The following is an 18,776-nucleotide window of genomic DNA, read 5'->3' on the forward strand; positions in this document are numbered from 1 at the left end:
TGAACAACTTTTTATGAGCCTGTTTTCCATCTGTATGTCATCTTCAATGAAATGTCTCTTCATGTCTTTTGCCCATTTTCTGTTTTGTTTTCTTTTTGTTTAGCCAGTATCTCACTCTGTCATTTAGGCTGGAGTACAGTGGCATGATCATAGCTCACTGCAGCCTCCAACTCCTGGTTTTTGCACATTATCTAATTGACTTGTTTATTTGATTTGTTTTTTCCTGTTGAGTTTTTTGTTCACATTTAAATCATTTATTTTTTTAATAGCTTCAAGAGATAATTCACGTAACATTCAGTTCCCCAATTTAAACGATACAATTCAGTGGATTTTACTGTTTTTGCAGATAAGTGCCCCTATCATCACGTTCTATTTTAGAACATTTTCACTATCCTGCTATCCCTTCTTCCTCACCTCCCACCTCCACTCCTAAGCAGCCACTTATCTACTTTGTGTCTCTATAGATTTTCCCATTCTGGACTTTGACATGAATGGAATCACATGTTATGTGACCTGTTGACTGTCTTCTTTCACTTAGCATAATGTTTTCAAGGTTTATCCAGCATGTATTGCTATTTTATTTGTTTATATGGCTGAATGATATTCCATTGTATGGATATGCCACATTTTGTTTATGCATTATATCAGCTGATGGACATTTGGGTTATTTCCACTTTTTGGCTATTATGAATAATGCTACTATGAACATTTATGTACAAATTTTTGTGTGGACGTATGTTTTTATTTTTCTTTGGGACATATAACTAGAAGTAGTATTACTGGGCCATATGGTAACTCTGTTGAAGTTCTGAGGAATTGCCAAAGTATTTCCCATAGTGGCTGAACCATTTTACATTCCCACCAGCAGTGTATGAGGGTTTTGATTTATCCACATGCTCACCAACACTTGTTATTGTCTGTCTTTTTTATTTTACCCATCCTAATGCATCTGAAGTAGTATCTCATTATGGTTTTTATTTGTATTTCCCTAGTGACTATTGATATCGAGCCTCTTTTCCTGTGCTTATGGTCATTTGTAGATCTTCCTTGGAGAAATCTATTTGAAGGCTATTCTCTATTCTTAGAGAAGTCTATTCAAGTTCTTTGCCCATATTTTAGTTGGGTTATTGGTCCTTTTATTATTAAGTTGTAAGAGTTCTTTTCTTTCCCCCCTCTTTTTTTTTTTTTTAAGTCTCCCTCTTGTTTCCCAGGCTGGAGTACAATGGTGCAATCTCGTCTCACTGCAAACTCCACCTCCCAGGTTCAAGCAATTCTTCTGCCTCAGCCTCCTGAGTCACTGGGATTACAGGTGCCTGCCACCACGCCTGGCTGATTTTTTTATATTTTTAGTAGAGACGGGGTTTCACCATGTTGGCCAGGCTGGTCTTGAACTGCTGACCTTAGGTGATCTGCCCACCTCAGCCTCCCAAAGTGCTGGGATTACAGGCATGAGCCACCACGCCTGGCCAAGAGTTCTTTATATTTTCTAGATTCAAGTCTCTTACCAGATAAATGACTTGCAGTTATTTCCTTTCATTCTGTAGGTTGTCTTTTTACTTTTTTGATGGTGTCCTTTGAATCACAAAAGTTTTAAATTTTGACAAAGTTCAATTTAGCTAGATTTTCTTTTGTTGCTTATGCTTTGGGGGTCCTATCTAAAAAACGGTTACCTACTCTAGGATCACAAAGATGTACTCCTTTGTTTTCTTGTTAGAGTCTTATAATTTTAGCTTTAACATTTAAGCTTTTGATCCATTTTAAGTTTTGTATATGGCATGAGATAAGGATCCTAATTCATTATTCTGCATGTGGATATCCAGTTATTCCAGCATCATTTGTTGAAATAATTGTCTAATTGTTCCCCTATTGAATTGTCTTATCACCCTTGTCAAAAATCAATTACAGTAAAGTGAAGGTTTATTTCTGGACACTCAGTTCTATTCCATCACTCTATATATCTATCCTTAGTCCAGTATAACAAATCTACATGTCTTGATTACTGTCGCTTTGTAGTAAGTTTGAAATCAGAAAATGTAAATGCTGGCCAGGCACAGTGGCTCACGCCTGTAATCCCAACATTTTGGGAGGCTGAGGCGGGAGGATCAGCTGAGGTCAGGAGTTTGAGACCAGCCTGACCAACATGGTGAAACTCTGTCTCTACCAAAAATGCAAAACTTAGCTGGGCATGGTGGCACATACCTGTAATCCCAGCTACTTCAGAGGCTGAGGCAGGAGAATCGCTTGAACCGGGAGGTGGAGGTTGCAGTGAGCTGAGATCGCATCATTGCAGTCCAGCCCAGGCAACAAGAGTGAAACTCCACCATTGCATTCCAGCCTGGACAACCAGAGTGAAACTTCATCTCAAAAAAAAAAAAAAAAAAAAAGAGAGAGAGAGAAAATGTAAATCCTCAAACTTTGTTCTTTTTCAAATTGTTTTGGCTATTCTGGCTCCCTTGCATATCCACGTATCTAGAAGTTACATGGATCAGCTTGTCAATTTCTACAAAGAAGCCAGTTGAGATTTTGATAAAAATTGTGTTGAATCTGTAGGTCAATTTGGGAAGTGCTGCCATTTTCACAGTATTTTTTTCTGATTCATGAACTTAGGCTGTCTTTCCATTTATTTAGGTCTTCTTTAATTTCTTTCAGTAATGTTTCCTAGTTTTCAGAGTATGCATTTTAACACTTTGTTAAATTTATTCCTAAGGATGACATTTCTATTTGGAAATAAAATTTTTAATTTCATTTTAGATTGATGCTGTCAAATAGAAATACAAGGACTTTTGTATATTGGTCTTGTATCCTGCAACATTGCTAAACTCATTTTGTAGTTTTAATATATTTATTTTTTTTTTTTAAATAGAGTCTTGTCGTGTCACCTAGGCTAGAGTGCAGTGGCATATTCTTGGCTCACTGCAACCTCTGCCTTCAGGGTTCAAGCGATCTTCCTGCCTCAGCCTCCTAAGTAGCTGGGACTATAGGCTTGTGCCACCACACCCAGCTAATTTTTTTGTATTTTTAGTAGAGACGGGGTTTCACCATGTTGACCAGGCTGGTCTCCAACTCCTGACCTCAAGTGATCCACCCACCTCAGCCTCCGAAAGTGCTGGGATTACAGGCATGAGCCACTGTGCCTGGCCAAGTTTCAGTAGTTTTTTAGTGGATTATTAGTTCACTCTTCTTTTTGGTGCTCAGATTGCCTGATTCTAGATCGTGGGAGTCCCTTTAAGTGGGCTGTCTTGTTCTTTTGATGCTGTCCTCCAATAGACTTTGATAGTTTTCTTGATTCTGACACAATAAGATGTCCCAGGTTCATCCTGTTCAGTTTCTGCTCCAGTCTTATAATTGATTATTTTCCCAAGGATTGTTGGTTATTTTTAGTGGGAAATGGTATTAGTCTTTTTTCACACTGCTGTAAAGAACTACCTGACATTGGGTAACTTATTAAAAAAAGAAGGTGTAATTGACTCACAGTTCCACATGGCTGGGGAAGACTCAGGAAACTTAAAATCACAGTGGAAGGGGAAGCAAGGCACGTCTTATGTGGTGGCAGGAGGGAAGGAATGAAGAAAGCCACACTTTTAAACCATCAGATCTCATGGGAATTCACTATCACGAGAACAGCATGGGGGAAATTACCCCCATGACCCAGTCACCTCCCACCAGGTCCCTCTCCTCACACATGGGGATTACAATTCAAGATGTGATTTGGGTGGGGACACAGAGCCAAACCATATCAGGTATTTAATAATATCTAGAACCTTGGTGTTGGATAAACTCATTGCTGTCAGATAATTACTGCAACATGGCAGTAGCCAACTAAAAATGCTTGCACTAAATAAATAGTAGGTCTGAACTTTAGCTGCACATTACTATCACCTGGGGGAACTTAAAAGGTATCCATTAAATAGGAATTTCTGGGGGTGGGACTCAGCCCTCAGTACATTTTTTTTTTTTTTTTTTTTTTTGAGATGGAGTCTTGCTCTGTTGCCCAGGCTGGAGGGCAGTGGTGCGATCTTGCTCACTGCAAGCTCCGCCTCCTGGGTTCATGCCATTCTCCTGCCTCAGCCTCCCAAGTAGCTGGGACTACAGGTGCCTGCCACCACACCAGGCTAATTTTTTGTATGTTTAGTAGAGACAGGGTTTCACCACGTTAGCCAGGATGGTCTCAATCTCCTGACCTGATGATCCGTCCGCCTTGGCCTCCCAAAGTGCTGGGATTACAGGTGTGAGCCACCACCCCCGGCCAGCCCTCAATACTTTTTAAAGCTCCTCAGGTGGTTCCAAAGTGTAGCTAAGATTTATAATTGCTGTAATAAAGTACAAAATGACTACCAGCCAGAGAGACAGTGCTATAATAGTAGAAATGACTTATTTTGTTGATCCGATTAAGATTTCATATACCTAAATTAAAGTAAATGAGAATAAAGCTGTATCATTGAAAACTATTTGGCAACTACTTTGAAAAACACTTTGTTAACTTATTCAAACAAGTATTATCAAACATTTCAAACAAATACAAAGAATTGCACAATGAGTCCCCATGTGTCCATCACCTCACTTTAACAACCGTCAACTAATGGCCATTCTTGTCTCTTCTATATCCCTACCCATTTCCCCCCTACTCTTGAGTATTTTGGAATAAACTTCAGACATACATCTGTAAATGTTTCAGTACATAGTTCTAAAAGATTGGGATTGGAGCTTTTAAAGATTGTTTTTAAATGTATCCTTACTATCACTATCACACCAAAAAATTTTAACAATATGAATTTTTATGTTACATAGGAAGATATGATAAGAGAACAGAAGATATACCATAAATATTTGGCACAGAGACGTGAGGAAGAAAAAGCTCAGGAGAAAGAATTTGACAGAATATTAGAGGAAGACAAGGAAAAGAAGTTGGCTGAGAAGGACAAGGAGCTGAGACTTGAAAAGGAGGCAAGGAGACAGCTTGTGGATGAGGTCATGTGTACAAGAAAACTTCAAGTTCAAGAAAAGTGTAAGGAACTGAATTACAGTTTTGTTATAGCTTGCTCTTAATTCAATTTAGGTAACAACCAAAATACTAACAACCATAATACTTATTATGTAAAACACCATGAGGGATGCAAAAAGGATGAAGGCAGGAGGCCTGTTTGTGCAAATCTTATCTAGTTGGATATATATGAAGAGTTTTATATACCAGCAGATTCCAGTCACAGGGGAGAAGTTCTCAAGGTTAAAGGAACAGTACATCATTTGAATACTGTGTGCCTTGGTGATTAGAATGAAGAGTGAGAAGGTGGGGCACAGACATACAGCTCCCTCTTGTCCTTTTTATCTGTCCCTCTTTTCTTTTGAAAGTTTTCTCCATACTGTTGCGGGAAGTCAGGGACCCCAAACGGAGGGACCAGCTGAAGCTGCAGCAGCAGAACATAAATTGTGACGATTTCATGGACTTTTATCAGTTCCCAAAATTAATACTTTTATAATTTCTTATGCCTATCTTTACTGCAATCTCTGAACATAAATTGTGAAGATTTCATGGACATTTATTAGTTCCCAAAATTAATACTTTTATAATTTCTTACACCTGTTTACTTTAATCTCTTAATCCTGTCATCTTCGTAAGCTGAGGGTGTATGTCACCTCAGGACCCTGTGATGATTGTGTTAACTGTACAAATTGTAAAACATGTGTATTTGAACAATACAAAATCAGTGCACCCTGAAAAAGAACAGAATAACAGCGATTTTCAGGGAATAAGGAAAGATAACCATAAGGTATGACTGCCTGCAGGGTTGGGCAGAATAGAGCCATATTTTTCTTCTTGCAGAAAGTGAGTAGGATAAATATCGCTGAATTCTTTTCCCAGCAAGGAATAGCCCTGGGGAAGGAATGCATTCCTGGGGGTAGGTCTATAGACGGCGGCTCTGGGAATGTCTGTCTTATGTGGTTGAGATAAGGACTGAAATACACCCTGGTCTCCTGTAGTACCCTCAGGCTTACTAGGATTGGGAAATTCCAGCCTGGTGAATTCTAGTCAGTCCGGTTCTCTGCTCTCCAACCCTGTTTCCTGTTAAGATGTTTATCAAGACAATGTGTGCACAGCGGGACACAGACGCTCATCAGTAATTCTAATTTTGCCTTTGCCTTGTGATCTTTATGGCCCTTTGAATCGTGTGATCCTTGTGACCTACTCCCTGTTTATACACCCCCTACCCTTTCAAAATCCCTAATAAAAACTTGCTGGTTTTGCAGCTCGAGGTCGCCATCATGGTCCTACCAATATGTGATAACACCTCCGTAGGCCCAGCTGTAAAATTCTCTCTTTGTACTCTTTCTTTATTTCTCAGACTGGCTGACACTTAGGGAAAATAGAAAGGACCTACGTTGAAATATTGAGGGCTGGTTTCCCCAGTGCCATACCTTTGTTTATGTAGTTGTCTCTGCCTATGATGCTCTTGATCATGAGAAATCCAGTCATCCTTCAGTGCCAGCTCAATTGACTCATGCCTTGAGCAGCCCTCTGTGTTCCCCCATTTAAAATAAATCCTCTTTCCAGGGCACTGTGGCTTGCTCACATCTCAGATGACCAACTGGCCAGGAGGGTCTTTATTTGGAGACTATTCTCAAAGTTTGGAGAATCTTCCCCCTTTTTAATACTTACATTCAATCCACGTCAGTTACTAGGTGTTTCTTTCATAAAGGGAGTTTAAGCTATTCTTGTAAGGGTAAGCTTTGTTTCAAGGTTTCTGAAAGTTACACCTGTGCTGAATGACCTTTGTCTCTTGGAAATCCCTGGACTAGGTTGCATCATACTGCTAAGTGATACATAGTGTCAGCCCTGTGAGATGCTTAAGTTAACTTTATGGCTACCTATAATCTTATAGCCACATTATGTCTCTATTATTTTACTACACTATGCCACTGTATTCCCTCATCTTCAAGCAGTGCTTGGTCACAGAAGGGTGTTCGTTGAGAGGGTGAATTTCCACCTCCATATTTCTGCCATTTCCATGTCCAGCCCAAGGGACCAGAGAGGCAATAAACACATGGACACATTTATTATTAGGGTACCACTGGATTTCACACTAGTGGTCTTTGCAAGAGGAAGCTTATCCTGGTCCCATTCATTAATTCTTCACTCCAGGAATTATAATAGCAGTAGAAAATTGTTAAGCAGATGGAACTTTTAGAAACCAAGTAGAAAGTTTATACGCTGAAAAGATTTTTATATTCATCAGTGATGTTAGAAATAGACAATCGGTGCCAGGAAGAAAAGTCAGCACAGAGACAAATGATCTCTCAGCAAGGCCATCTTTACTTTCTGCAGAAAGGGTGCTCATTTGAAGATGGAACAATAGCAAGAGCACACCTAGGCCAGGGAGGGGAAGGAGTTCTTATTCCTGACTCACATGGCCCCTGCTGCCGTGTCGTTCCACTATTGGCTAGGGTTAGACCACACAGGCTAACCTAATTCTGTTTGGCTAATTTAAGAGAGTGACAGGCTGAGTGGTCTGGCGGGAAAAATGGTTATGGAATGAGTCAGGGTGGAGAATGAGGGCGGAGCAGATAATCGGAATGAGTCAGGGTGGAGCAGGTAAACAGAATAAGTTAGGGTGGAGCAGGTAATCTGAATGAATCAGGGTGGAGCAGATGATCAAAATGAGTCAGGGTGGAGCAGGTAATCTGAATGAGTCAGAGTGGAGCAGGTAATCTGAATGAGTCAGGGTGGAGCAGGTAATCTGAATGAATCAGGGTGGGGCAGGTGATCAGAATGAGTCAGGGTGGGGCAGGTGATCAGAATGAGTCAGGGTGGAGCAGGTGATCAGAATGAGTCAGGGTGGAGCAGGTAATCTGAATGAGTCAGGGTGGAACAGGTGATCAAAAAAGGTTGCTTTATGAGGAAGTTAAGTTTAAAAGTAGAAGGCAAAGAATTGAACATACTGACATATTGATTATTTGAAGAAAAATTTAGAACTCATATCTAACAAGCAATAAATGTTATGTAAAATATTGGAAAAACATGGAAAATTTATTGAGACCATTTATAAACAAGGAAACAAAATCAACCATAATTCTACCACCCGGGAATAGCTACTATTCACAGCTTTGTATATTTTCTTCTAGTATTTTTACTACATATATAATTTTCCTTCACAGATTAGAATCATGTAGTATATACTGTTTTATGGTCTATAATTTTCACTTATTGAAAATATTTTAAGTCATTTTTTGTCAATTATAAGATTTGTAATGACTGCCTAGAAATCTGTTATAAAAATGGACCATAACTTATTTTACCTAAACACAACTAATGACCCTTTATATTGTTTCTAATCTTTTTACTGCTGTTTTAGAATTCCAGGTTACTGTCTCTGTACATAGTTATTTTTGGATTGTATCTGGTTGTTTAAGATAAATTTCTGAAATAGACTGTGGTACCAAAGATATATACATCTCAGATGTATATTCGCCAGTTGTATTTATTATTTTGTAAACTCTGTTTCCTTTGTCTTTTTTTTCTGTTGGGATGCTTAAATATATTTATTAACTTATAAGAGCTTTATTTATTTATTTTTTGAGACGGAGTCTCACTGTGTCGCCCAGGCTGGAATGCAGTGGCACGATCTAGGCTCACTGCAACTTCCACCTCCTAAGTTCGAGTGATTCTTGTGCCTCAGCCTCCTGAGCAGCTGGGATTACAGGCACGTGCCACCATGCCCAGCTAATTTTTGTACTTTTAGTACTTTTAGAGGGGGTTTCGCCATGTTGGCCAGGCTGGTCTCGAACTCCTGACCTCAGGTGACCCACCTGCCTCAGCCTCCCAAAATGCTGGGATTATAGGCATGAGGCATTGCGCCCAGCCAAGAGCTTTATATATTTAAATAATATTTATTTTATAATAAATATATATATTAAATAATAAATTATAATAAATAAACTCTTATTAGTATGAATGACAATGAACTGTTTGTCTTCAAGGAGAGAAAAGTAGGAAGTGTTTTAACATTGGTAATTTATATGAAAAAGGGTAATTATAGATTTTCAATGAAATATGATTAAGAGGAAATCTGTAGATTGTAGCATATATGAGTCTAAACCCACTTTATTTCTCAATTGAGATGAGTACTTCTACTTTATCAATCTAAGATCCAGCCATGATTCTCAGCTCTACCTTTCTGAAGACAATATGACTCTGGTGCCCAGAAAGATGTTGGCAAGTCTTGTCTGAAAGTCATTTGACATATAATTACTTTTGCTTTTCTTAGTGCAAAGAGAAGCTAAAGAACAGGAAGAACGTGCTATGGAACAGAAACACATAAATGAAAGTCTTAAAGAACTTAACTGTGAAGAGAAGGAGAATTTTGCAAGGTATGATTTTGTTTTCTATATCATCATTTGCTACCTAAAAAAACAGATTTTTGGCCAGGCATGGTGGCTCACACCTCTAATCCCAGTACTTTGGGAGACTGAGGAAGGAGGATTGCTTGAAGCCAGGAGTTTGAGATTAGACTGGGCAGTGTAGCAAGATCTCATCTCTACAAAAAAATAAAAATAAAAATTAGCCAGATATGGTGACATAGACCTGTAGTCCTAGCTACCTGGGAGCCGAAGTGGGAAGATCACTTGACTACAGGAGTTAAACACAGCAGCTATGATTGTGCCACTACACTCCAACCTGGGCAACAGGCAAGATCTGTCTCAAAAAAACAAAAACTAAAACAGATTTTCAACATAGAAGACCATGTGCCATAATTCAGGCATTATTGACATTATTTTGCATTAGTGTTACACTTGTCCTTCTAGAAGCTCAAAGCAGTTTACAAAATTTCATGTAAAAGTAGGCACCAACTGTCTTTGTAAAATTAAATTCCATTGCCATTATGTATATTATGATTATACACATAAGTTGTTAGGCTGGATGAATATCTTTAAAAATAAAATAAATTTGAAACACTTAAAAAATAGGCACCAACCTTAAATCCTAATAAAATAGGAAGAAGATTTTTTTTTGCTCCATGAAGTAAATCCTGAAAAGCAGGCTGGCCTAATCAGCTAGATTAGCAGAATGGCTTATAGGGACAGGATTCCATACAAATGTCCCCAGGAGGATGTGTTTAGCCTTACTGCATTAGAAAACTCTGGATGCTTTGGGAAATACCACTGCCCTCCTCTGACAAGGGCTGGGATTAGTTTCCTTCTGATCATCACAACCAGGCTCAAGTGGGGGAAACAGGCAGCTACCTCCCTGCAGCTTTTCTTATACCATCGCACTTTCTTCCCACTGGTGGCCATGATACCTAAATCAGGCAGTCAGTGTAGTGGAGGAAGAGGACCTGGTTTCTCTGATTACTGGTCACCCTCCCTGTTCCTGGGGCCTGTCCCTTGACTTACTCACACTTGGTGCATAGAAATAAGCTTTTCTCTTTCTAGAAAAAGTATGGTTAATGTGCCTGATCCTATTCTCACTTTGGGGTCACAAACAACAATATCTGTCCTACTGTTCTGAGTTCCTGCTACTGCCTCTGCTGTGGAAATCTTTTCTTCTCATATATATGTGTGTGTGTATATATGTGTGTGTGTGTGTGTGTGTGTGTGTGTGTGTGTGTGTATATATATATTTTTTTTTTTTTTTTTGAGCTGGAGTCTTGCTGTGTCACCTAGGCTGGAGTGCAGTGGTGCAACCTCAGCTTACTACAATCTCTGCCTCCTGGGTTCAAGCAATTCTCTGCCTCAGCCTCCCGAGTACCTGGGATTACAGGCACGTGCCACCACGCCTGGCTAATTTTTATTATTTTTAGTAGAGACAGGGTTTCACCACCTTGACCAGGCTGGTCTTGAACTCCTGACCTCGTGATCCCCTCGCCTCGGCCTCCCAAAGTGCTGGGATTACAGGCGTGAGCCACCGCGCCTGGCCTCCTTCTCATTTTTAAAAAGTCTCCTGTTGGAGATTTGGGAGGACTCAATAAATATCACATCTCTTCCCTGCTAAACTTCTGAATCAGCGGAGAGATAAGGAAAAAATTATGGCAGAGGTATTACAGTTACCTATTGCTACATAACAAAACACCCTGAAATGTGTGGTTTAAAGCAATTTATGATTATCTCTTATGATTCTGTGGGTCAACAAGGCTCGTCTAGGTAGTTCTTGCTTGGAACATCTCATATCGTTGAAGTCAGATCCACATGACTGAGGCTATATTCATCTAAAGGCTCAACCTAGGATACCTACTCATATAGGGAGCAGTGTATGCTGACTGGAGTCAGGGATCTTGGTTATCAACTAGGAGTTTTAGTTGTCACCTGGAACCCCTATGTGTGGGCTCTCCATGTGATCTGGACTTCTCACAATGTGGTGGCTTGTTCTGAGAGGGAGAGTTCTAATAACAAGTATACCAACAGCTGGGAAGAAGAAGCTGCCAGGCCAGTTAAGAGCTACAGCTGGGACTGGCATAGCATTACTTCTGCCATATTCCATTGGTCATAAAAGTAGTTACAGGGCCCATCCTGATTCAAGGAGATGGAGAAAGAAGCTCCACCTCTTGAAATGGTAGTAGAGGTTCACATTGCTGAAGAGCATAACTAGGCTGGTGGCATGGGGGTAAAAGAATTTACCAAGACAGTTGTAGGTACAGGCAGATTTATTAGAGAAAGTAGGAAAATTCAGTGCAAGAAAGCAATGGCAGCCAGCAAGAGAGGAGCTGACTGCCAGGAAACAAAGGCTTGCTGGAGATTTTAAAGGATAGTTCTTGGGCTACTTGATAACACCAAGGTAGCAGGGAGCTAACTTGCATTCTTCTGTCAGCCGAGGTGTTTGATGATAAATCGAAGCATTTGATGATAAGCAGGAAGTTTGTGAGTTTTGTATGTTATCTGCACAGGAGGGCTGTATGTCCTGAGCCATGAACAAAGGCAGACCTATAGCTTATCTGCTTTATCTCTTTGCTTTCTCCTGGTTCCACCAGCCTGATTCCTTTTCCCTAATTAGGAGTACACATATGGGGAGGAAGATAGTACTGTGGCCATCTTTGGAAAATAGAATCTACCATAGAGGGGTATCCAAATTATCTTTATTTCTGATAAAAGTTGATGGAGTGTTTTCTGACCCCAACAACAGATTCTCTGATTCTTCAGACACCAACTGGATGTCCAAGAATTCAATTCAGTTCTGATAGTAACTACCCCTGGTTAGTACAGACCCCACAGGGTAAGGGCTTAGTCCCACAAACTGCTAACACTTCAGACACCAGATGCTAGTCCCAGACCACCTTCTGATCAATCAGCTATAAATTGGAGTTCCCATGACCTCCTCCTCAGGTTCAACAGTTTGCTAGAATTGCTCACAGAAATCAAGAACACATTTGACTTATGTTTACCAGTTTATCACAATGGACACAACTCAGGAACAGCCAAGTGGAAGAGAAGCATAGGGGCTTCCGTGCTCTCTGTGGGTGCACCATCCTTTCAGCACCTCTCTGTGTCACCATCACAGATGCCCTCAGAACATCCTTGTTCAAGAGCTTTTAGAGCTTCATCTCCAGCCCCCACCTTCCCCTCCTGAGAGGTCAGTGGGTGGGGCTGAAAGTCCTAACCCCCTCATCACTTGGTCTTTCTAGTGACCAACCCCATCCTGAGGCCACCCAGGGGCCCTACCCTAAGTCAGCTTATTAGCATAAAATCAGGTGTTCCTATGAATGACAAAAGATACTTTTACCACTCAGGAAATTACAAGAGTTGTAGGAGCTCTGTGCCAAGAAGTGGGAACAAAGATCAAATATAATTCTTATTATACCACAGCTGATATTAAAAATGTGGCTTATATTTCTAGCCATTGAAACTACAAAGAGGCCAGGCATGGTGGCTTACACTTGTAATCCCACCACTTTGGGAGGCCAAGATGGGCGGATCTTGATCCCAGGAGTTTAAGACCAGCCTGTGCAACGTGGTGTAACTCTGTCTCTAAAAAAATACAGCAACAACAAAAAAAATAGCTGGGTGTGGTTGTGTGCACCTGTAGTCCCAGATACCTGGGATGCTGTGGTGGGAGGATCACCTGAACCTGGGAGGTTGAGGCTGCAGTGAGCCATGATTGTGTGATTGTTCCAGTAGTGTACTCCAGCCTGGGTGACAGAGTGAGACCCGGTCTAAAAAAAAAAAAAAAAAGAAAGAAACTACAAAGAAAAAAATATGGCTTATAAATTGTAAAATTATATAACCATTATGGAAAACAGTATGGAGGTTCCTCCAAAAAACTAATATTAAAACTACTACATAATCCAGCAATCCCACTTCTGGGTATACGTCCAAAAATTAAAAGCAGGGTCTCGAAGAGATACTTGCACAGAAATATTCATAGCACTTTTCACAGTATTCAAGAGGTAGAAGCAACCCAAGGGTCTATTAATGAAACGAATAAACAAAACATGGTATATATTTATGACGGAATATTATTCAGCCTTAAAAAGCAAGGAAATCCTGTCACATGCCATAGTACGGATGAACCTTGAGGACATTATGCTAAGTGAAATAAGCCAGTCACAAAAAGACAAATACTGTATGATTCTATTTTTATGAGACATATAAAGTAGTCAGATTTATAGAAACATAAAGTAGAATGGTGGTTACCAGGGGTTGTGGGGAGGAAAGAGGGGAAGGGAGTTTCAGATTTGCAAGATGAAAAAGTTCTGGAGATCTCTTTTACAGCAATATGAAGAGACTTAACTGCTGAACTGTACACTTAAAAATGGTTAAGATGTAAATTTGTTATGTGGGTTTTTTTGTTTGTTTGTTTTTGTTTTTGTTTTTTTGACAAGGTCTTGCTCTATTGCCCAGGCTGGGGTGCAGTAGTGTGATCACGGCTCACTGAAACCTCAACCTCCTGGGCTCAGACAATCCACCCACTTCAGCAGGGACCACAGGCACATGCCACCATGCCTGGCCAATTTTTTATTGTTTTGTACAGATCAGGTCTCCCTATGTTTCCCAGGCTGGTCTCAAACTCCTGTGATCCTCCTGCCTTGGCCTCCTAAGGTACTGGGATTATTAGGTGTATGACCTATGTAATTTTGTTTTGTTTTGTTTTTTGTTTGTTTATTTTTGAGATGGAGTTTCACTCTTGTTACCCAGGCTGGAGTGCAATGGCGCAATCTCGGCTCACTGCAACCTCCACCTCCTGGGTTCAAGCGATTCTCCTGCCTCAGCCTCCTGAGTCCCTGGGATTACAGGCATGTACCACCGTGCCTGGCTAATTTTTGTATTTTTAGTAGAGACGGAGTTTCTCCAGGTTGGTCAGGGTGGTCTTGAACTCTTGAATCAGGTGATCCGCCCACCTCAGCCTCCCAAAGTGCTGGGATTACAGGTATGAGCCACCGTGCCTGTCATAATGTGTTTTTTATTACAATAAAAATTACACTATAAATAAAAAAACTGTCATATATTTAAAATATGGCTTATAGATGCAAGAAATTGTCTAGTTAATACTGAACAGAATGATAAGATGAGGCTAACTTACCCAGTCCCCAGCAGCATGAGACCACTGCAGGCCTCCTGTGCAGGAATGTGGCCCTTTGATTTAGAGCAGAGCAGAAAACAGACGGAGCAGCCTCTAAGATGAAAGGGGAAAAGCTGGCTGGGTGCAGTGTCTCACGCTTATAATCCCAGCACTTTGGGAGGCCAAGGTGGGCAGATCACTTGAGGTCAGGAGTTTGAGACCAGCCTGGCCAAAATGATGAAACCTCATCTCTACTAAAAATACAAAAATTAGCCAGGCATGGTGGTGGGTGCCTGTAATCCCAGCTGCTCGGGAGGCTGAGGCAGAGAATTGCTTTAACTGGGATGCGAAGGTGGCAGTGAGCTGAGATCGCGCAACTGCACTTCAGCCTGGGCGACAGAGTGAGACTCCTTCTCAAAAAAAAAAAAAAAAAGAAAAAAAGAAAGGGGAAAAGTTGAATTGAACAGTTTGCTTATCCTTTCCAATTTTACCCATAGAGAAGAGTGAGGGAAGGGATGGAGGCAAACCAAGAACTATTCCCACATAGCAGTGAACATTGCGAGCAGGGAAGAAGCATTTCCTCTCTAAAATCAATATTTGTTCTAGGATTATATTAATGATTATTGTGTAAGAAACCCATTATTGAGTTTTTCATCTATTTCTTCTCCACTCACCCTGATTTTAATGGGAATTTTAATTTGACTTTACAAATTATATTTTAATTGTAATGCTCTAAATAAATCTAAATGCTTAGTTTTATAATTTTATGCTTTGACATTTCTAATACTTTAGACGCCAATGTTTAGCCCAGGAGTACAGGAAGCAACTTCAGATGCAAATCGCCTACCAGCAGCAGTCCCAAGAAGCAGAGAAGGAAGAGAAACGCCGAGAGTTTGAAGCAGGGATAGCAGCAAACAAGATGTGTTTGGACAAGATCCAGGAGGTCCTGTCCACCCATCAAGTGCTGCCTCAAAACATTCATCCCATGCGCAAGGCATGCCTCAGTGAGCTTCCACCATAGTTCCGTGAGCATCTATGTATCTTTTCTTGGTCTTTTAATATTTTTAACTACAGTATGCTTGTATGCTTCTTTTAACTCCTGGATAAACTGTTCTTTTTTTCCCTGAGTTTGTGTAATTAATTGAACGTAATTTTCTTCCTTTGAGTAAACCTGCACCGTTTTCGGAGTTCACAGACTTACAAATCCAAATGCTCTACTTCATCGCATGTTGTTATTTTCCTGCCCCCTTTGCCTCCTTTTTTAACTCGCTTATGACTAGTTCCATTTGCTGACAACTATCTACCCATATGCCCATTTCTTCTTCCTTCCTTTCTCTTCTCTCTCATATACATAATTCAGTGTTAAGAGAGCATTTTTGCAGGCAGAACTGGGATTAACAGCCACTTTCATTAACCCACCTATTTAGTCATTAAACATATATTTTCAGAGTGCCTCCCATGTGCCAGGCACTATTCTAGATCCTGAGACTTCAGCAAAAACAAAATATACCCCTTGCTCTTGTTGAGCTTACATACTCAACAGGCAACAAGTGTTAAGTGCCATAAACTGGAAATGGCAGGTGTGCTGTTTCATTTTATATGTGATGATCAGAAAAGGCCTCTTTGAGCAGCTGATATTTGAAAAGAGGTCTGATATTTGAAAAGAAGTCTGAATGAACTAGCCATGGATTATCTGCAAGGTAATCATCTAAGGCAGAGGAAAAAGCCAGTGCAAGGTCCCTTGGGAAGAAGCCTGCTGAGTGCATTTGAGGCATAATATTTGTGCTGGAGTAGAGTCAGTAAACATAGATTAATCAGAAAGGTAGTTGGGGCCAGATGATGTAAGGCCTTGGAACCATGGTAAAGGCTGACTTTTGCTTCACTAAAGGGAGCTGTTACAGGGTTTTCAAGAGAGGAGCAACACAATATGATATAAGAGGGTTGCTGGCTGCTATGTCTAGAATAGACATCAGGGAGACAGAAACAAGCATGTTAAGTGATTGCAGCCAGGCATGGTGGCTCACACCTGTAATCCCAACAGTCTGGGAGGCCAAGGCGGGTGGATCACTTGAGGTCAGGAGATCGAGACCAGCCTGACAAACATGATGAAACCCTGCCTCTACTAAAAATACAAAAATTAGCCAGGTGTGGTGGTGTGCGCCTATAATCCCAGCTACTTGGGAGGCTGAGGCAAGAGAATCACTTGAGCCCGGGAGACAGAGGTTGCGGTGAGCCAAGATTGCGCCACTGCACTCCAGCATGGGTGACAGAGTGAGACTCTGTCTCAAAAAAGAAAAAAATAATGTTAAGTGATTACAATAATCCAGGTAAGAGGTGGTGGTAGTGTGGTAGCCAGCCTCCAAGATGACTCCCCATGATCTTCTCCTGTATTTATGTTCAACCTCCCTGAATCACAGCTGATCTGCAGGACCAATAGAACGGAGTATAACTTCCAAGACGAGGTCATAAAAGACACTGCAGCTCAGTCAGCCACTTATGCTAGTAAGGATAGGATGCTCAAGAAGCCCTTCAAAGAGGCCCATGTGGGGAGGCATTGAAGCCTTCCGCCGAAAGGCAGCACAACATGCCAGCCATGTGCATGAGCAACCTTGGAAGATCCTCCAGCCCCTGCACCAGTTAGGCATTCAGATGACTACCGCCCTGGCTGATGACTTAACTGCAATTTCATTAGAGATCTAAGCCAGACTGCTCAGTCAAGGTGTTCCTGATTCCCAACCCACAGAAACTGAGAAATAACAGATGTCTGTTGTGGTTTAAGCCACTAAGTTTTGTGGTATATCATTAGGCAGCAATAGAAAACGAATACGGGTTGTATCTTGGGCACTGTGAGAGAGGTCAGATTCTATTTTAAAGGTAGAGCCAACAAGATGTGCTGATGGATGTGTATGTTGAGTGTAGGGCTTGAAAGAAAGTCATAAAATAGAACTCCAAACTTCTGGTCTAAGCAACAAACCAGTAAACTGCCTCTGTGGTGGGAAACATTTGACCTATCTCTCAAGTTGTGAACCTGGAGATGTTAGCTAAATGAAGTCAAAGAAATTAAGAAGTTACTGGGTGATTCTCATCAATAGTCAATTTGGCATTCTACCTCTGCACTGCACTGTGTTTTTCATATATCAAAATATGTTTTCTGTTACACCAGTTTTTGTGAAAAACAAATCTGGAAAGGTCTGAAATTTACATCCTTTTCCTAGAGTCATTAGACACAATGAAATACTTTAAAACTCTAGGAAACCCTAAAGTAATGAAACCTAGTTACCTTTGTTTAATCCTCTGTTACTCATACTTACTTGATCTTGAAACCCTTTGTAAAAAAATCAAACCGATTAACACCTTTTGGTAAATGCTCATCTTTCTTCTGCATATTCACATGATTCATTACATCATTTCCATGGGATATTCAGAGAAGCTTTCTGCAGGATATTACTTTCTAAATAAAACAGTGCTTTATTTCTAGTAGCTTGGCCAATGTTTTATGTAAAAATTCTAGAGAAATTTATTCTTTTAGACAGTATTTTAAAAGCTATATTGAGGTATAATTTCCATACCATAAAGTCTACCCATTGTGAGTGATTTATAAAGTGATTCTTGGTAAATTTAGAGCTTTGCAATCATCACCACAATTTAGTTTTAGAATGCTTCCATCACCCCCAAAAAGTTTTCTTGTGCATGTTTACACAAAACCCTACTTCTTTACCCTGTGCCAAGCAAACACTGACCAACTTGTGTCTCCACAGTTGTCTTTTCTTCAAATTTCATATTAATAGAATCACTCAATATGTACTCTTTCATGTTAGCCTTTCACTTAACATGTTTTTGAGGTTCATCATGATACAGGATGCATCTGTAGTTTATTCCTTTTGATTTCTGTAGTATTCTATTGTATGGATATACCACATTTTACACATCCATTCACTAGTTCAGGGACATTCGCATTATTTCTAAGTTTTGGCTGCTATGAACATTCACATACCAGTCTTTGTGTGAACATACACTTTCATTTCTCTTGGTTAGATATGTAGAAATGGAATTGCTAGGTCTTATGGTGTTTTTCACTTAAGTTGCCAGGCTGTTTCTTTTCTTTTCTTTTTTTTTTTTTTTTTGAGATGGAATCTCGCTCTGTTGCCCAGGTTGGAGTGCAGTGGCACAATCTGGGCTCACTGCAAGCTCTGCCTCCTGGGTTCATGACATTCTCATGCCTCAGTCTCCCAAGTAGTAGGGACTACAGGTGCCTGCCACCACGCCCGGCTAATTTTTTGTATTTTTAGTAGAG

The 18,776-nt window shown here is 40.4% G+C and overlaps 1 protein-coding gene across 8 annotated transcripts in view; it reads left to right on the forward strand.

The window, feature by feature from the left end:
- Positions 1 to 18,776, forward strand: part of CFAP53 (cilia and flagella associated protein 53) — a 41,480-nt gene that overhangs the window by 18,556 nt on the left and 4,148 nt on the right. For all 8 annotated transcript variants that reach the window (XR_012427067.1, XM_015439967.4, XM_015439966.4 and 5 more), the window contains 3 exons: positions 4,789 to 5,005; positions 9,261 to 9,363; positions 15,275 to 15,507. Coding sequence is in view for 7 of the 8 variants with exons in the window: in XM_015439967.4 (XP_015295453.2) it covers positions 4,789 to 5,005; positions 9,261 to 9,363; positions 15,275 to 15,503 (549 nt within the window). In the remaining variant the exon portion in view is untranslated. The remainder of the gene's footprint in view (positions 1 to 4,788; positions 5,006 to 9,260; positions 9,364 to 15,274; positions 15,508 to 18,776) is intronic.

This window comes from Macaca fascicularis, chromosome 18 (genome assembly GCF_037993035.2).
Source record: "Macaca fascicularis isolate 582-1 chromosome 18, T2T-MFA8v1.1".
NCBI lineage: Eukaryota > Metazoa > Chordata > Mammalia > Primates > Cercopithecidae > Macaca > Macaca fascicularis.